Source organism: Lynx canadensis, chromosome C1 (genome assembly GCF_007474595.2).
Source record: "Lynx canadensis isolate LIC74 chromosome C1, mLynCan4.pri.v2, whole genome shotgun sequence".
Taxonomy (NCBI): Eukaryota; Metazoa; Chordata; class Mammalia; order Carnivora; family Felidae; genus Lynx; species Lynx canadensis.
Window position 1 is genome coordinate 159,761,780 of NC_044310.1, and position 18,032 is coordinate 159,779,811.

At 39.4% G+C, this 18,032-nt stretch overlaps 1 protein-coding gene across 1 annotated transcript in view; it reads left to right on the forward strand.

The window, feature by feature from the left end:
* LOC115520464 (cytochrome b reductase 1) overlaps window positions 1-15,509 on the forward strand; it is a 31,437-nt gene extending 15,928 nt beyond the window's left edge. The window contains exons 2-4 of the mRNA XM_030324827.2: window positions 866-1,074; window positions 13,946-14,100; window positions 14,877-15,509. Of these exons, the coding sequence (XP_030180687.1) occupies window positions 866-1,074; window positions 13,946-14,100; window positions 14,877-15,174 (662 nt within the window). The 3' untranslated portion in view covers window positions 15,175-15,509. The remainder of the gene's footprint in view (window positions 1-865; window positions 1,075-13,945; window positions 14,101-14,876) is intronic.
* Window positions 15,510-18,032: the final 2,523 nt, after the last annotated feature.

The window sequence follows — 18,032 nt, forward strand, 5'->3', positions numbered from 1 at the left end:
ATGATTGCTTTACATCCTCTGCAATACTTGGCATTTTTCATGTTTAACCATTCAGATATGTGGTAGACATATTCTCATTTGATTTTAATTTGCATTTCTCTGTTGACTAGTGAAGTTGACATCTTTCTTATGTTTATCTATATTTGGATATACCTTTTTGTAAAATATGTGGATATACTCTTTTGTTCGGTTAAATCTTTGTGCATATATATATATATATATATATATATATTCCTTAGTCTGTCTTTTCTTATCAAACTATGACTGTATGAAGAAACCAGGTCATAAGATTAATAATTTAGTTTTGGATGTGTTGAGTTTGAGATATTTGGAGGCATCTCTATAGAGATGTAAAGAAGCTGTTGGATTTTGTGGGTCTGGAGGTAAGAAGAAAGTTCTGGGCTTAAGGGGCTCCTGGGTGGCTCAGTTGGTTAAGCGTCTGACTCTTGATCTCAGCTCAGGTCTTGATCTCAGTGTTGTGAGTTCAAGCCCCATGTTGGCCTCCATGCTGGGCGTGGAGCCTACTTTAAAAAGGTATGAACTGGAGGTGAGAATTTGGGAGTCCCTGCCATGTAGGTAGCATCTCAGTGAAGGAGTGAATGAGATCACCCACAGAGAGTGTAGAGGGAGGAAAAAGTCTTAGAATTGACCCTGAGAGCCACCAGAGTTTGTTCATAAGTCGGAAATAAAGAAGATGCCGGCAAAAGAGCCCAAGAATGAACCCCTGAGAGGCAGGGAAGAGGGGAGAAGCAGAAGCCAGGTGAAAAGGGTTTCATGGAAGGGAGTGTTCAGCGCGTCAAACTGTTCAACTTGTGTTAATTAAAAACAACAATACCACGTTCTGTCCCCTTTTGCTTCTTTCTAGCCATCATCGTATACAGACTGCCATGGACCTGGAAATGCAGCAAGCTCCTGATGAAATCCATCCATGCAGGTTTACATGCTGTTGCTGCCATTCTTGCAATTATCTCTCTGGTGGCTGTTTTTGATTTCCACAATGCCAAGAATATCCCCAACATGTACAGTCTACACAGCTGGGTCGGACTGACGGTCGTCATACTCTACATCTTACAGGTCAATGTCTCAGTGTATTTGTAAGCATGATATGAAAAGCAAAACAGTTCAGATACTGTAGATGTTTTCTACACATTCATATTTCTTGGAAATAATCTTCTCATTCCCTTTAGGCCCTGTTCCATTTTGTTTCCATTGTAAGTATTCTTCCCTGAAGGGCCACCAGAACTGCAGAATTCAGTCTTTAAGCTTGAGCATGAGATTTAAAAAAAATTTTTTTTAATGTTTATTTATTTTTGGAAGAGAGAGAGAGAGAGAGAGAGAGAGAGAGAGAGAGAGAGAGAGCACGAGTGGGGGAGGAGCAGAGAGAGAGGGAGACACAGAATCCGAAACAGGCTCCAGGCTCTGAGCTGTCAGCACAGAGCCCAATGCGGGGCTCGAACTCACAAACTGTGAGATCATGACCTGAGCTGAAGCTGGACACTCAACCAACTGAGCTATCCAGGCACCCTGAGCATGAGATTTTAAATATGGACATATCTATATAGGGAAATTACTGTCTCCATAACACCTAGGCTGCCATTATCTGGACTTCAAGTTCCATGTGCTGAATAAACAAGCATAGGCAAGATTTCTTTCCCATATTCCTCTATCATTTTTCTTTTCTTTTTTGTTTTATAAAATTTTATTTTCATGTTTATTTACTTTTGAGAGAGCGTGTGCACACATGAGCAGAGGAGGGACAGAGAAAGAATTAGAGGATCCAAAGTGAGCTCCATGCTATCAGCACAGAGCCCAGTGCAGGGCTCGAACTCACAAACTGTGAGATCATGACCTGAGCAAAAGTTGGGCGCTTAACCAACTGAGCCACCCAGGCGCCCCTCCTTTTTTTTTTTTTTAAGTTTATTTATTTATTTATTTATTTATTTATTTATTTATTTATTTATGAGAGTGAAAGAGAGAGAGGGAGAGGGGGTAGAGAGAGAAGTGGAGAGAGAGAATCTCAAGCAGGCTCCACATTGTCAGCACAGAACCTGATGCCGGACTCATGACCTGAACCAAAATCAAGAGTCGGGTGCTTAACTGACTGAGCCACCCCGGTGCTCCTGTCATTTCTATTTCCTAACTTTATGAGTGAAGACTTGAATTTTACTTCTTTGTTAGATTTTGAAGGCTCAGTGATTAGTTTAGTTTTCCCCTGTCTTTTCTTCACTTATTAAAAACACATACATTTGAGAGCAGTCTATATGAACAAAAGTTAATGGAGTGTGATAAGGATTTGGCTATTCTAGGACACTAAAGTAAAAGGTGAATTTTTAAAATCTTTTTGGTGGTAACCATTTTGTTGAAAAATCTTTGTGAACTACGGCAATTCACTTCCCTTCCTTAGGATAGTACATAGCCAGCTATCTAATTGGGATATCAATGTGAACTTCACTTTTCTGTGAATATAGGAGAAGAAACTGAAATGAATAAAAAATAGAAGAAATTATAAATGAAATGAAAAGCTGGTTCTTTAAAAAAAAATAAAATAAAAGAGACAAACCATTGCCAATCTGAGAAAAAACAAAATACACAACCTTCAGAATAAGAAAAAAATTAATCATAGATACAGATATTATTTTAAAATTAGGACAGATTGTTAAATTTTAATATATCATAATATACTTAAAAATCTTTAAGAAATAAGGATTCTTTTCTTGCCAAATATAGACTACCAGATTTGATCCAAGAGGAATTAGAAAACCTAAACAGGATTGGGGCACCTGGGTGGCTCAATCGGTTAAGCGCTCGACTTAGGCTCAGGTCATGATCTCAGGTTCCGGTTTCGAGTCCCACGTTGGGCTCTGTTGCTGAAAGCTCAGAGCCTGGAGCCCGCTTCAGATTCTGTGTCTCCCTCTATCTCTCTGCCCCTTTCCCGCTCACACTCTGTCTCTGTCCCTCTCTCAAAAATAAATAAACATAAAAAAAAAAAAAACTAAACAGGACAATAAAATATTAGATGAAATTGGTAAGATCTTTTGAAATCTGTCTCTAAAAAAGGCACTGGTCCAGACTGTTTTGTATCTTTGACTTTCTAGGAACGGATACTTTAAACTTTTCTAGCACACTGGGAGAAAACAAACTCCTCTTACATGTGGAGCCACTGTGTACTACATCTTGACATCTAAGATGGCGGCCCTGATGATAAACACCTTTACTAACATCCAACAGCAAACACCAGCTTACAGTGTGAAATATTGAAGACATTTCCATTATATTAATAAGACATTGGTGCTTGCTACCTTTGTCATTCAAATTTATTTTAGAGGTTTTAGCTACAAGATAATGAAAAAATCTGTATAAGTAATAGAGAATTTGTGACTTTTTTTCAGTTTGCAAAAACAAATACATAGAATGTATGTCTAGTAACCCAGAGATGGTTAGAGTAATGAGTATTTGGGAAGGTGCCTGGATCTAAGATAGCCATGCAGGGGCACCTGGGTGGCTCAGTCAGTTAAGCATCCAACTTCGGCTCAGGTCATGATCCGACAGTTTGTGGGTTCGAGCCCCACATCAGGCTCTGTGCTGACAGCTCGGAGCCTGGAGCCTGCTTTGGATTCTACGTCTCCCTCTTTCTCTGCCCCTCCCCGCCTCAAAAATAAATAAACATTTAAAAGTAGTACACGAATTTTTTTCTTTGGCACTTTGGTATTTCAATTTAGTGGAGAAAGAATGCTTATTTAATAAATGTTACCATCATAATTTGTTATCCATTTGGAAGAGACCAAACAAACAAGCGAAAGGACTCTGTATATAACACAAAGGAAAAAAGATTCCTAAAAACCCAATGAGAAGAGAAAAAGAAAATTAAGAAGCAAATAATCTATATAATCTGAAGTTGGGGAGTCCACAGGTTGACAAGAAATCCAGAAGTCATAAAGGAAAAAGAAGACATATTTGATTGTATAAAAAATTTTTTAAAGTATATGGAGGGGGGCACCTGGGTGGCTCAGTTAGTTAAGTGTCCAACTCTTGATTTCGGCTCAGGTAATGATCTCACTGTTTGTGACATCGAGCCCCACATCTGGCTCTGTGCTGACAGCACGGAGCCTGCTTGGGATTCTCTCTCTCCCTCTGTCTCTGCCCCTCCCCTGCTCATCCTCTCTCTCTCTCTCAAAATAAATAAGTAAGCATTAAAAAAAGAAAAAAAATTTTAATAAAAAATTATGTGGGGCAAAACATACCAAAGTCAACAGAAACTGCACAAAGGGATATGGGGATAGTCACGTCATATATTAAGGCTTAATGTGTTTAATATGTAATATAAAAAAACTCCTAAAAATTAATGACGAAAAGGCAACCTCACAGAAAAATAAACAGAAGATTTGAACAGGCAGGTCACAGAAGAAAAACTTAAATCACCAATCAACATATAAAATGTCCAACCTCACTAAGAAGCTAGGGAAATAGAAAATAAAACAACAATAAAATGTCATTTTCTCCCACAAGACTAACAGGAAAACAGTGGTGATGTTCCTTGCTGCCAAGGGCGTGAGTGGTCAAAGGTGCTCTCCACTTTTGCTTTTCCACTAGTGACAGGAAAATGCGTTGTCACCAAATTTTAGGGAAGTAGTGTGTTAATATCTACTAAATTAAAAAATATATATATGCTTACCCTTTAACCTAGCAATCCCACACTTGGAGAGAGTGGAAATAAAATACTGTAACGTAAGGAACTCTAAAAAGGATTTTTTTTTAAATATTTATTTTTGAGAGAGAAAGGGAGTGAGAGAGAGAGGGAGAGAGCATGAGCAGGGGACGGGCAGAGAGAGAGGGAGACACAGACTTCAAAGCAGGCTCCGAGCTCTGAGCTGTCAGCACAGAGCCCGACGCGGGGCTGGAACTATGAGATCATGACCTGAGCTGAATTTGGATGTCCAACCAACTGAGCCAGCCAGGTGCCCCTAAAAAGGGTTTTTAGCGCAACATTGTTTATGCAAGCAGGAAACCAGAAGCCACTAAATATCCATCAATAGGGAATGGTTAAATAATTTTTGGTAAATCCATGGTGGATATCATACAGCCATTACAAGGAATGTAGCCCTGTCTACTGACCAAGAGTGAAATCATGATATATTCTTCAGTATAAAAAATACTGGAGAATAAGTAATATGTTTAGTAAAACGTCATTTAAAATAAAAAAGGAAAGAGAAAAAAAGCATGTATGTGTTTATGTGTAAAGAAAGGTATGGGAGAATACACCAACCCACTGCCACATTGTGGGAGTGGGTGGGATTGGTTTGGGGGCTTATTAAATTTTTAAATGTGTCTTGTTTCACTTGCTTGAACCTGTGGCTCTTTTGTTTCAAATACAAGTAAATCGTATGTTATATACAAAGCATATATACATAATTTTTAAAACCAAACAAGCAGACAGGTGTCCCCTCACCACAGATTGTGAATACTCACGTTGTGCTTGGTGCCTGTGGTTGTTCAGGAACCAGGTGAACAGTTTCTTATCAGGAAAGGTTGACGACCTTCCAACTTTATTCCTTTGCTGCATAAAAGCTATTTTCAAGTTACTTGCATTTCTTCTCCATACAAGTGACAGAACAGATCACCCAGATGTGCTCAGGGAGAAATTAAGTGAAAGCACATTTCCTTTCCCAGTGGAAAGAAATGAATTCTAGGCTTTTGGTAGGAGCTAAGCTCCCTACTTATTATGATTTACAGAGATTCCTGCCTCCGTATTCTTAGTTGCAAAAATTCATGAGCCACAAAAATATGCTTTGACAGAGACATACTTCTGTCAGATTTCTTAAGTTAAAAAAGGGAGGGGTGCCCGGGTGGCTCAGTCTAGCGACTCTTCCTTTCAGCTCAGGTCATGATCCCAAAGGTTGTGGGATCGAGCCCTGAGTCAGGCTCCGAGCAGAGCCCGGAGCCTGCTTAAGATTGTCTCTCTCCCTCTGCCCCTCTCTCACGCTCGTGCTCTCTCTCTAACGTAAAATAAAATAAATTAAAAAAATTTTAAAGTAAAAAGGGGAAGCAGTTTCTCTTCCTGAATCAAGACGAATTCTAGATCCTTGGAGCTGCCGCTTGTGGTTGGAGAACAGGAAGTTTCCACTTTCCTGGAGCGGGTGCAGGCGCTGGCTTGCTGCTGGCTTATGCGGTCACGACTGCCTGCACTTCAGTCTCCAAGTTTAACCGCGTGCAGACCATTCACCCGAGTTTGTGAAGTCAGTTTGTGCTCCCCTCCCCTTCAAAGAACAATTCAAGAAGCAGTCCTACCAGAGTGTGAAGAGCGTGGGAGAGAATGTCAGGTTCATATCTTCTTACCTTAGCACTGTTGGGGTTTGGCTTAGCTCCTTTGTTTAAAGTCAGGATTTACCTGGCAAGGGAAGCTAGTGTCCGGGTGCGTTCAGTAAATAGAGTAAGGAGGGAAGGACGGAGGTAAGCAACAAAGAATACAACCAAAAAAGGCTGAAAGGTCTTCTTTCTTCCTCATGTTTACCTATGGGTTGCAAAGCATTTCAAGTGTAGAATTCTTTTCTGCTTGTGAAATCTAGCCTCTGGGGCATTTAAAAAAAATAACAAACTATCTGGGGCTCGAAGTGTGCTCTTCACTGGGCTGTTTTCTCTGTATGTCTGACTTCTGCTTCCCTCAGTCTGTTGTCAGGACAGGATTGCTGAGAACCTTGAGCCTACCCCTAAAAGTAGAGAGCCCACCTTTCCTGAGTCCACAGATTAAACTCAGTAAAAATGTGTTTGGATCCACTTGTGTGTTAGGTGTTCTCTTGAAGAGGCACTTTTACAGGGGGTTGGACCGACCCGGATCACCTACTCCCCTCCCACCCCTCCCCACCCCCAAACCCCAGCCCTGAAAACAGAATCACAGCAATGATTCCCCTGCAAAGCAGAGATCCTTTATTTACTCTTTTGAAGAGGAAATTAAGCTGAAATTTCTTTGTGACATTCTTCCACCAAATTTTGCTGACACATATTTTCTTATTCTTTCATTTCATCTCTCTGAGGTATTCCTTCTCTCTGCTTCCGAGGCATCCTCTTAGAGTAGTTCTCAAAATCTAGTCCAGAGAACTCTGCAGCGGGGAGTGGGGAGTGGTAACCAAGATTTGCAGGTGGTTCTTTCTGTTCAAAGCTCTTTTCATAATACTAAGATGGTATTTATCTTTGTGTCAGTTTCTCAAAAGTGTTACATGGCCTTTTCCAGAGACTACATTATATAGGGTATCACATAAGCCTGAATGTGGAGACAAATAGAGGAATCCAATTATCTACTACTGAATCAGAACTTAAAGTGATTTGCAAATATGTAAAACATGCCACTTGGCATGTTTTTTGTTTCACATAATATAGTTATTTTTCCTAAGACATGTTATTTATGTAAATATGTAGTGAATTTATTATCATTGTTAAATGAATAAACATTTTTAGAAGTTTCAGCTTTAATTTCTAATATGGTAAATATCAATAGATGTATAATATAAATAAAAGCTCTTTGGGGTTCTCAATATTGTATGTATTTAGAAGTAATGAATCATGATAAAATTAACTCTTAGGATTCCACTATCCAACCTAATTTAGAAAACATAGAACCCCCACCCACTTCTACTTCAATCCCATATCTGTCTAACTACTCCAACTTCTAATGGTAACCATTCTCTGGAAGTTTTTCTGTCATTCCTTGTTTTTCTTTACAATTTTTCTACATACTGTGGATCCCCAAACAATATGTTGTTTAGTTTTGCTTTCTTAATAAATTTTGAAAAACACAGTGTCATAAGTATTCTATTGCAACTTTTTTTCATTCTACTGATTCAACTATCTTGATTCCTTAGCTATAGTTTATTCATTTTTACTTTTGTATTCCATTGTTTAAATATACCATGAATTTACTTATCCAATCTCTTGCTATTAGACATTTGGGCTATTTTTAGTTTTCTGCTATAAGCAATACTATATTGAACATTCATATACATATCTCCTGGCCCTCATATGCAAAGATTACTCTGGGCGTATACTTAGGAGTGGAATTATACTCAGACGAAAAAAGAAATGCCAAACTGTTTTCCAAATTGGTTGATCCCAGTGTGTTCCTGCCAGCAGCGTATAAGAGTACCCATAAGGCACATCCTTGCCAACATGCATCGTCTTCAAACTTTTAATTATTGCCAAACTAGTGGGTATAAAATGATGTCTTCTTGTGGTTTTAATGTTTATTTCACTGATCACTCATGTTTCCTTTCTAAGAAACAGAAATATCTTTTGTCCACTTGAAAAATGAGCGTTCTTTTTTTCTTTTCCTTGAAGATTTGTAGGAGTTCTGTGTCAGATTCCTTTTCATTTATATGTATTGCTTATATCTTCCAGTTTGAAGCTTAAATTTTCTCTTTTGTTAGTATTTGTTGATAAACAGAAATTCTTCATTTTAATGAAATTAATCCTCTTTCCCTTTAAGGCTATTATTTTTTATTTCGTTTTGGAAACTTGTTTGGAAATCTTTCCCTCCCCTGAGGGCCAAACAAACTATATTCTTAGGTTCTGCCTTGGAACTGTTGGATCAGAAACTCTGGGTGAGGGGCCCAGAAATATGTGCTCACAGGCCTTCCAGGTGGTTCAAAAGCATGTGGTTTGAGATCAATTAACCTAGGAGAAAAGCTTTTCTTCTGTAATCTGTTAATGTAGTCAGTTACATCAGTAGATTTTTCTAATATTAAACTTAGGTGAATTAAAAACATTTTAAATTGTCTCAAGATTCTCTTTTGCTCTCTGAAATATTCGAATTCTTACCTTTCGTTGTTTTACTTGTGTGCTAACTAACTAGGCTTCTCAGAAAGGTCATTTCACAGCTTCGTGACTTTTGTTTAGCAGGAGGAAATCTGATCCCTGGCTACCTTCTTGCTCAGATCCAGAGAGCAAGTAGTGTTTAAGAACACAGGACATGTAGGGGCGCCTGGGTGGTGCAGTCGGTTAAGCGTCCGACTTCAGCCAGGTCACCATCTCGCGGTCTGTGAGTTCGAGCCCCGCGTCAGGCTCTGGGCTGACGGCTCGGAGCCTGTTTCCGATTCTGTGTCTCCCTCTCTCTCTGCCCCTCCCCTGTTCATGCTCTGTCTCTCTCTGTCCCAAAAATAAATAAACGTTGAAAAAAAAAAAAAAAAGAACACAGGACATGCAATCAGGGAGACCTCAGTTTGAATCAGGTTCATCCATTTGTAGCTTGTGACCTTAAGATGAATTATTGAACTTTTCTGAACTTAGTTTGCTCACCCGTAAATTAAGGCTTTTGATACATCCTTCACAACATCATGCTCAAAGCCAAATAATGCATGGAAATGCTCAGCCTAGGGCTTAGTGTACTAGAATTACACAAGTCAGCCATTGTATAAGTCTTATGGAAGGCTCCTTTATGACCTGTAGATGGAATTTTTTATTTCTCTTCTAGATCGTAGGCACCTTTATGGTTGAGAGCATACATTTTATGTCAATGAAATTTTGTTCATTAATCCATCCATTTATTCAACAGAGCCAAATGCCCATTGTGTATGAGATTCCTCGCCAGGCTGTGGGGGATGCATTGTTCCATAAGAAAAGCATGGGTCCAAAGAGACATGCTCTCTGCCCTCATGTAGTTTACAAGACAGGTCTTTGAGTATTTGGTAGACAAGGTGGGTATGGAGCATTCTGGGAGAGCTCTCATATGGTATGGGGGGTAAAGGAAGTCAGACCAAAACCTGAACTCATGAGGTTGGTGGTGAAAGGGGAGAGAGTATTCTAGGTGAATAGAAGAGTAGGTGGGTGCAGTTTTCTTTGTTTCAGAAGCAAGAAGGAGGTCAGGCATCCTGGAGTGGAGTATGGAAGATGAATTGGAGGTTGGGCAGAAGTAAATATAGATAGACTAGCTGCAAGGTGTTTACAGAGGTTCAGATGAGAAATGATGCTGGCCTGGAGGTGTAGCAGTAGCAGTGAGCAAAATGGATGGTTTCTAAAGATATTTCAAAAGTGGAATTAATGAGATTTGGAAGGTTAACCGTAAAGGGATGAGAGTCGCTTGCAAGCATGAGCAAGTGGGGGGATGAGAAAGGGAACATTAGAGGAGGAAGAGAGGGTTTGAGGCATGTCAGATGCTACAAGAAGCGAGGAGAATATGGTCTGAAAACCGTCCTTTGGATTTAGTGACCTGGAAGTTACTGATGACACCAGAGAGCCGTTTTCTTAAAGGGGAGAATCCAGATTCCAGTGGATTGAGGAAGGAGTGGAAGGTAAGAAAATAGTTCAGTCAAGAGGTTTGGGTAAGGGAAGGAGAGGGTGGTAACTGGACAGGGATAGGAGTCAAGGCGGGTGTTTAGTTGAGGGTTTTTTGTTTCTTTGCTTCTTTTCATTGTGAGAAGCTTGGGCATGTTAAAATGCTCCCAGGATGGCACCAGTAGAGAAGGAGAGGTTGTGAATAGTGGAGTGAATCTATAGCTATGCCTTCAGGAAGCAGGTTGCAGAGCACAGCTGGGAGCTCGAACACCAACTCTATTGTAATTGAAGAAAGGAAGGAATTGTTGGCCTGGCTTTTTTGGTTTGAAGTTCAGCAGCAGAAAAGTGAAGCTCTGTTTTTCCCATGAGATGGTACTAAAATCATCTGCTAATAGTGAGGAGGCACACAGGACAGCCACTAGTTTGAGGAAGAGAGAACATGGAGGACCAGTTGATAAATCAGACAATAGTAGAAGGATTGTTGAGCAGTGTTGAAGTGCTCATAACTGTGAGCATCATAACCATGAATTTATAGTGCCGCTGGTCTCCTTGGCTGTGTGACTTAACTCTAGTAGTACCTAGAGACCAGAGGTAGTCCTGAAGATGGCTGAGCCAGTGTTGGAATGTTGCCAGGTAGATTTGATGCAAGACAGTGCAGCAAGGAGATGTAGAATATTGACAGAGGAATTTAGTGTTCATGTGTGTCCTCTCTCTCTATAAAAAACTGTGGACATATTCTAGTTGGTGCTGATTAGATGTTTTAATCCCTGGAAGAAACATGCTTTTACACTTGAAGAATGCAACTTGGAAATGACCTAATAACAGAGCTTCTCAAAGTGTGGCCTCTAGAACAGCATCATTAGCATCACCAGGGAAATCAGAAATACGGATTCTTAGGTTCTATTCCAGACCTACTGAATCAGAAATTCAAGGGATGGGGCCCAGCAATATGTACTTTAAATGAAAGAATAATTGAGTATAGGAAATAGCAGGAAAATGAAGAGGATTTCCATATATTAATCTGTAAATCACTTGATTGCTCATTAAATCCACCTCTATAGTTAAAAAAAGAAAAAGGAAATCATACCTAATACAAAAGCTAGATAGGCAGATATTTCCTGGTTTCATTAATGGTTTGCAAATAAAAGCTTTTGTTGGGTCTCGAAGTTCACACATATAAGTTCACACATATCTTTTTTTAAAAACTCTTGTTTCATAAAAGGAGATAAGACTGGCATAGTAAAATACATTTGTTAGTGAGCAAATAATAATAATTAATAATTAACTGAGAAAGCCCAGATACTTAACACAGGAACTGTAAAAGTAAACTTTTATTGTTTATTTCCAGTTATAAAAGTAATATACATTAATTTTAACATTTATAAAATATAGAAAAATGAAAGAAAAAAACAAAAATCATTGATAATGCCATAATCTAGAGGTATCATTACACTTTGGCTTACTTCCTTTGGGCTTTAATTGTGCCTATGAACATTTAAGGGAAGTTCAATTGCCTGGGGTCCTCTAAGCAAATTTCTGGCACCCCAACTACTTAGTTCATTGAGCCCTACAGGATTACAAGAGGCACACATGATAAATCCTGAAAGAAATGAGAGAAAACAGAGTATCAGGAATGAAGTCAAGAGAGCAGAAATATGGGAAATGCATATTTCTATGGACAAGTCAGAGAAAAGATGTGGTATGAGTACATAGAGGTATATATGTGCTAAATCCTTGGTGGCCATTTACCTGAGCCCTGTTTCCATATAGAAATCACAATCTGTACATTGGGATGCTTGCCCTTTGATACTAATAGAATCACTAAACTTCACTGAAGGAGAATTAGCAACATTCTCAACCACCAAAGGGGACCCTCTGAACCATTTCTCATACATCCAGGCATTTGTGGCATTAGGTGGACAATAAAATATGCAAACTAGCCTATTGAATGCATTTTTTTTTAAATCAACTTCCATTCATTACCATTTCCCAGAAACTGATTCTAAATATATTTTAGGGTCTCAGACCCATTCTGCCTTCAATCTTCTGGTGTCCCCCATTAGTCCTTTGATCCCATTCAGGAAAGATGAACAGTGATGTTGTGTTTCTCCCTATTCTCCCTTCTTCTCATCGTTGTTTTGTTGGGGGAGGGGGGGCAGGACGGGGAGGATAGATCCAAAGTAGTACCTGAAAAAAATGCCCTTTAAATTCAGTAGCTCAGCAGTCACTAAGAAATCTTTATTCTCTTGAGGAGAAGAGAATAGGTAAGGGGTAGGAGGTGTGGGGCCACAAAACAAATGGAAAGTGTCACTAGACTTCAATTACTTAGGAATCTTTCTATCCTCTGCAGAGAAGCATCCCACTAGGGATTTAATTATCAAGGAAACGGCAATAACCTCTCTGTTTTTCCTCATAAAGCAAAATTGTAAACTTCTTAACATGTAATTTTTTTTTAAGTTTATTTATTTATTTTGAGAGGGAGAGAGAGAGCAGGACAGGAGCAGAGAGAGAGGGAGAGAGAATCCCAAGCAGGCTCCATGCTGTCAGTACAGAGCCCGACGTGGAGCTCGAACTCATGAACCATGAGATCATGACCTGAGCTGAAATCAAGAGTTGGACACTTAACTGACTGAGCCACCCAGGTGCCCCTCAGTGCTCACTTTTGTGTAGGCTTTAGGTAACTGGATTCAGGTTTATCTAGAATCTTGTACATATAAGACTAGAGTCACTGTCAGCGCAGAGCCCTATGTGGGGCTCAAACTCACGAACCACAAGATAGTGACCTGGCCAAAGTCAGATGCTTTACCAACTGAGCCACCCAGGCACCCTAACACACAATGTTTTTGATTGAACTGTCTAAATGTGTCCTATCATATATGGTTTTAGGGACTTGAAAATCTTTTATTTCCTTTTCTACTTGGCAACCTTAAGGAAATAGATAAAAACAAACAAGAAGTTCACTGAAGCTTTGTTAATGATCGAAAAAAACTAGAAACAGGAACATCCATAGGTAGAAAACTGAGTAAATTATGTTACATCCTTAAAATAGAACATTAGCCATTAAAAAGAATAAACCAGATGCATGTATGTTGATACGAAAAGATCTCCAAGATATATTATTAAAATTTTTTAAATGTTTATTTATTTTTGAGACAGAACATGTGCAGGGGAGGGGCAGAGAGAGAGAGATAGGGAGACACAGAATCGAAGCAGGCTCCAGGCTCTGAGCTGTCAGCACAGAGCCCGACGCGGGGCTTGAACTCACAAACTGTGAGATCATGACCTGAGCTGAAGTCGGACGCTTAACCGACTGAGCCACCCAAGCGCCCCATCTCCAAGATATATTATTAAGGGAAAAAAAGCAATATGCAGATGCAGAACAAATACGTATAGTAAGATACCATTTATACTTTAAAAATTCTCTTTCTCTCTCTCCACACACACACACACACACACACACACACACATGCTTGCATAGGCATAGAAATTTTCTGGAAGGATACTTGAGAAAGTGATAATAGGTGTTGCCTTTGAGTAGTGGAACTGGAGTGGGGGAAATTTTCATCTTATGCCCTTGGTTCTGTATGAAGGTTTTCTCATTTTGAGTACAATTGCTTTTATAATAATACTTTTAAAATTGGTTAACTCTTAAAATTAAATGATAACCTTTGTACTTGTTGATGTTTAGCTTCTCCTAGGTGTTTCCATCTTTCTGCTTCCTTGGGCTCCACTTTCTCTCCGAGCACTTGTCATGCCCATACATGTTTACTCCGGACTGCTCATCTTTGGAACAGTGATCGCAACGGTACTTATGGGAGTGACTGAGAAATTGTTCTTTGCCCTGTAAGTTATATAGTTTTCCTAATTGTAATATTTAAGCTATAAAATGTTAAATACTTACCCATTGGGGGAAAATGTAACAAAATTTTTAATATTAAAAATAGACAATTTAGGGGCGCCTGGGTGGCGCAGTCGGTTAAGCGTCCGACTTCAGCCAGGTCACGATCTCGCGGTCCGGGAGTTCGAGCCCCGCGTCGGGCTCTGGGCTGATGGCTCAGAGCCTGGAGCCTATTTCCGATTCTGTGTCTCCCTCTCTCTCTGCCCCTCCGCCGTTCATGCTCTGTCTCTCTCTGTCCCAAAAATAAATAAACGTTGAAAAAAAAAATTAAAAAAAAAAAAATAGACAATTTAAAAATTTATTTTTAACAAATGTATTATACATGTAGTATAGCATTAATAATGCTTGGAAGAAGGACCAAAAAGTTCAAAAAACTGTACCACTCTCACAACTATTGAGGTTACACATGCCCTCTTAATCTTTTTGATGTGCATATCTTTATATTAATTGTAATTATAGTGTATATACATTTTGTATCGTCCGTTTTTCGGTTTTTAAGTGCTTGGTGTTCCAGGTGCTACATTATTTTCATACTTATAATTTTTAACGTCATACTATTTCATTGAGTTATTTTAGCATAACTTAAATTTCTCTTTAATATCAAACTTTAAGGGAATTTACATAGAAGCTCTACCAGTGGGTATTTTTTTAAATTCAAGACTGTTTGACACGCTGCTGCGTCACCCTATTTGTAATTGGACATACTCTCTCTTTCTTGTAGGAATAGTTCTGGGTACAGTACATCTCCACCAGAAGGTATTTTCACAAATACCCTGGGCCTTCTGATTGTGGTATTTGGGGCCCTCATTTTTTGGATAGTCACCAGACCACAATGGCAGCGTCCTAAGGAACCAAATTCGATCTTTCTTCAGCCAAATGGAGGTGCTCAAGAGGGAGTGGAAGGCTCAGCAATAAACTTCAGCAACGTGGACAAATCAGATTCAGAATTAAACAATGAAGCGGCAGCAAGGAAAAGAAACTTCATCGTTGACGAGGCTGGTCAGAGATCCACCATGTAAAGGGTTGTAGAGATGTGGCCATATCACTTCACTTTTACAAACTAGCTCTACAGTTTATCGCTTCTTCTCTCTAGCCCCAAGGTGATTGGGCCACAGAGTCAATATTTATTTTAATCATAAAGTAGGATTCCTTGGAAGAGTTTGTATTGATTGAGGCCTATGAACTTACCTGAATTGGAAAGGAGATGATCGTGTAAATAATAGCAGATATAAATTGTGGTTATGTTACCTCTTTCTTGTTGAGGACCAAAACATTTAGCACAGTGCCTTCCATAAAACAGTCGATCAAAATGTGTCTCTCAAAAACAAACAAACAAACAAACAAAAAATAAAAATGTGTCCCTCGGTTGGTAAATTTCATCAGCTGGTGGCATCTCTGGCCTCTTGTCATTTCCTGTTAATTCTGGGAGTCCAGTTCTAACACTTTAGAATTCGATCTGGGGCAGGGTTTATGCTGCACAGATAATGTGAGCAGAGTACAGAAAAAAATTTAGGAAACTAACTGGTTCCCTTTTCTCAGCGCTCTCTCCCCAACTAGTTTGAGCTCAGATTGGCCCTAGAGACCAGAGTTATATTAGAGCATTTTGAGGCAATGACTGAACCAAATGTAGCTAAAGAGATCTTCTCTTGTCAGACCTAGAAGTTTTTCTAAAATTCCACTTCATCCCAAAGCTCTCCCTGGGGTTTGGCATATTTTATAACCCCAGATTCCAAACCAAATTAGAATGGAATATGCCTGAAAGCTTACGTAGCATAAACTGCTCTACAAACCTCAAAGAGCATTTTTTCCCGACTTTCCTTTTTCATTTTAGAAAGTACTTACGTGGCACATACTACCTGCCAGACACTATTCTAAGCACTTTATAAATATTGACTTGTTCAATCCTTAAACTTTTCTCGGTAGGCACTATTATTCTCTCCATTTTACAGATGGGAGATCTGAAGCTCAGAATGGCTAGTGACTTGCCCCAAGGTCACACAGCTCATCAACGGTAGAACTGAGATTCGTCACTTGGCCATCTGACTCCTTCGTCCATGACCCTAACCACTTCTCTATGCTGTATCTTCTATTATATACTAGTTTGTACACTGCTGGAGTGCAGTGGAGTTGTTAAAGTTTAACTTCTGGCTCTCTTGTCCAAGGCAGATTCGTCAAATAACCAAGGAAAGAGGCCCACCCATACCTGGGAATAGATCATGGCACCCTGATGCAGCCAACAAGCCATGGCCTACCTCAATGCCTCTTTGATCTTAAAATTGTGTCTTGGTGACAAAGAAAGATTTGGGCAAGAATATATGTAACTTTCAAGATGAATCAATTACAAGTTTTTTTCTTCAAGATCTTACCTGCTGTATAGCTTTGTTTGGGGATAGGAGAGACTCACCTCGTGGTCTGCCCTTCCCGGTGGCAAGAGCTAAGGTCCTTCCTGATATTGGTGGAATTTTAGGTGATATCTAGAGCTTTGAGTTCTTGGTAGTGAGTTGAGAGACTCAGAGGTGACATCTTTCATGCATGGAGATCTCTGTCTTGACTCTAGCTGACTTGAATTAAGACCTAGAGTAGTGCCTTTGCTGAAAGGATGCTTTTCATTTTGGGATTGATTTTTGGTTTCCCTGCAGTTTTAAAGTGGGGCATTTTGATGTGGGTGGAAACCCTACAGTTTATACCAAATACACTTTTTTTTTTTTTTTTAAGTAGGCTCCCTGCCCATTTCATGGAGCCCAGTGTGGGGCTTGAACTCACAACCCTGAGATCAAGACCTGAGCTGAGATCAAGGGTCAGACACTTAACCAACTGAGCCACACAGACACCCCTACACCAAACACACTTAACTTTTTTGGTGCTTCATAAAGTTCCTTTTAAGTTAAGTGGTAGTTACCTCCATAGACTGAATATGAGCTTCTCTCCATCATGTTCCTTAAGCTTCATGCCTAAACATTCAAGATTCCCTTGCCAAAACACTGTTTTCTTCTTATTTAATTCTCCTTCCAAAATTGGTAATGGTGTCTTAAGTATCCCCAGTACCCAGCCTAATGCCTGGCCCGCTGTGAGCACAGTTAAATTCAATATGGACAGAGCATGCTACAAATTTTGGTGTCACGTGGAAGAGTAATTGCGTTGTCACACACAAACGTATTTTCGATAAATGGATGTTTCATTACAAGGAGGTGCCCCAAATTCCAGGAGTGTTTTGGGGGAAGGCGATAGTCCCAATGACCGAAGCTGCTATTCCATTTTATGTAGGCCAAGGAAGAGGTTACTGGTGAAAAGTTGACTATGGATTTGGCATGAGAATATTCTATTCCATTGCAAAGTCTTTGAGCACACATCATCTCAGCCCTTTATTTTCTCTCTCATGGGCTAATGCGAGGGCAATCTTACAGATATTATAAGAACTTCTTTCTTTCTCAACCTTTATGAAAACAATGCATAGTAAAATATATCTAGAAAACCTTTCTGAGACTCTTCTTTTAATGGGATTTTTATTCTAATGGTAATTGTACCTTTATCTTTCAAAAGCTGGTATTTCCTACCTAAAGCCATCTCTCCCCAAAATATCTCATTAAAGAGTCCACAAAAAGAAAAGGGGAGAAGAAAGCCTTAGGTATCATTTCCAAAACAGTGATTGAAATCTTCCCAAATAATTATAGCTTATATCATCTGCAGAGATAGTCTGGCTTGGCTTACCCCATAATCTAATTTCAGAAAGAAAAAAAAAAAAAAGCTTTTATTTTAGCACTCATCTAAATCAACACTAAAGCCTTTTCTCTGGGTGGGTTTTATTGGGAAACTCAAATGAATATACTTTTTGAATTAATGTTCTCAGATGCATACAGCTTTCTGTGCTTCTTGTGTC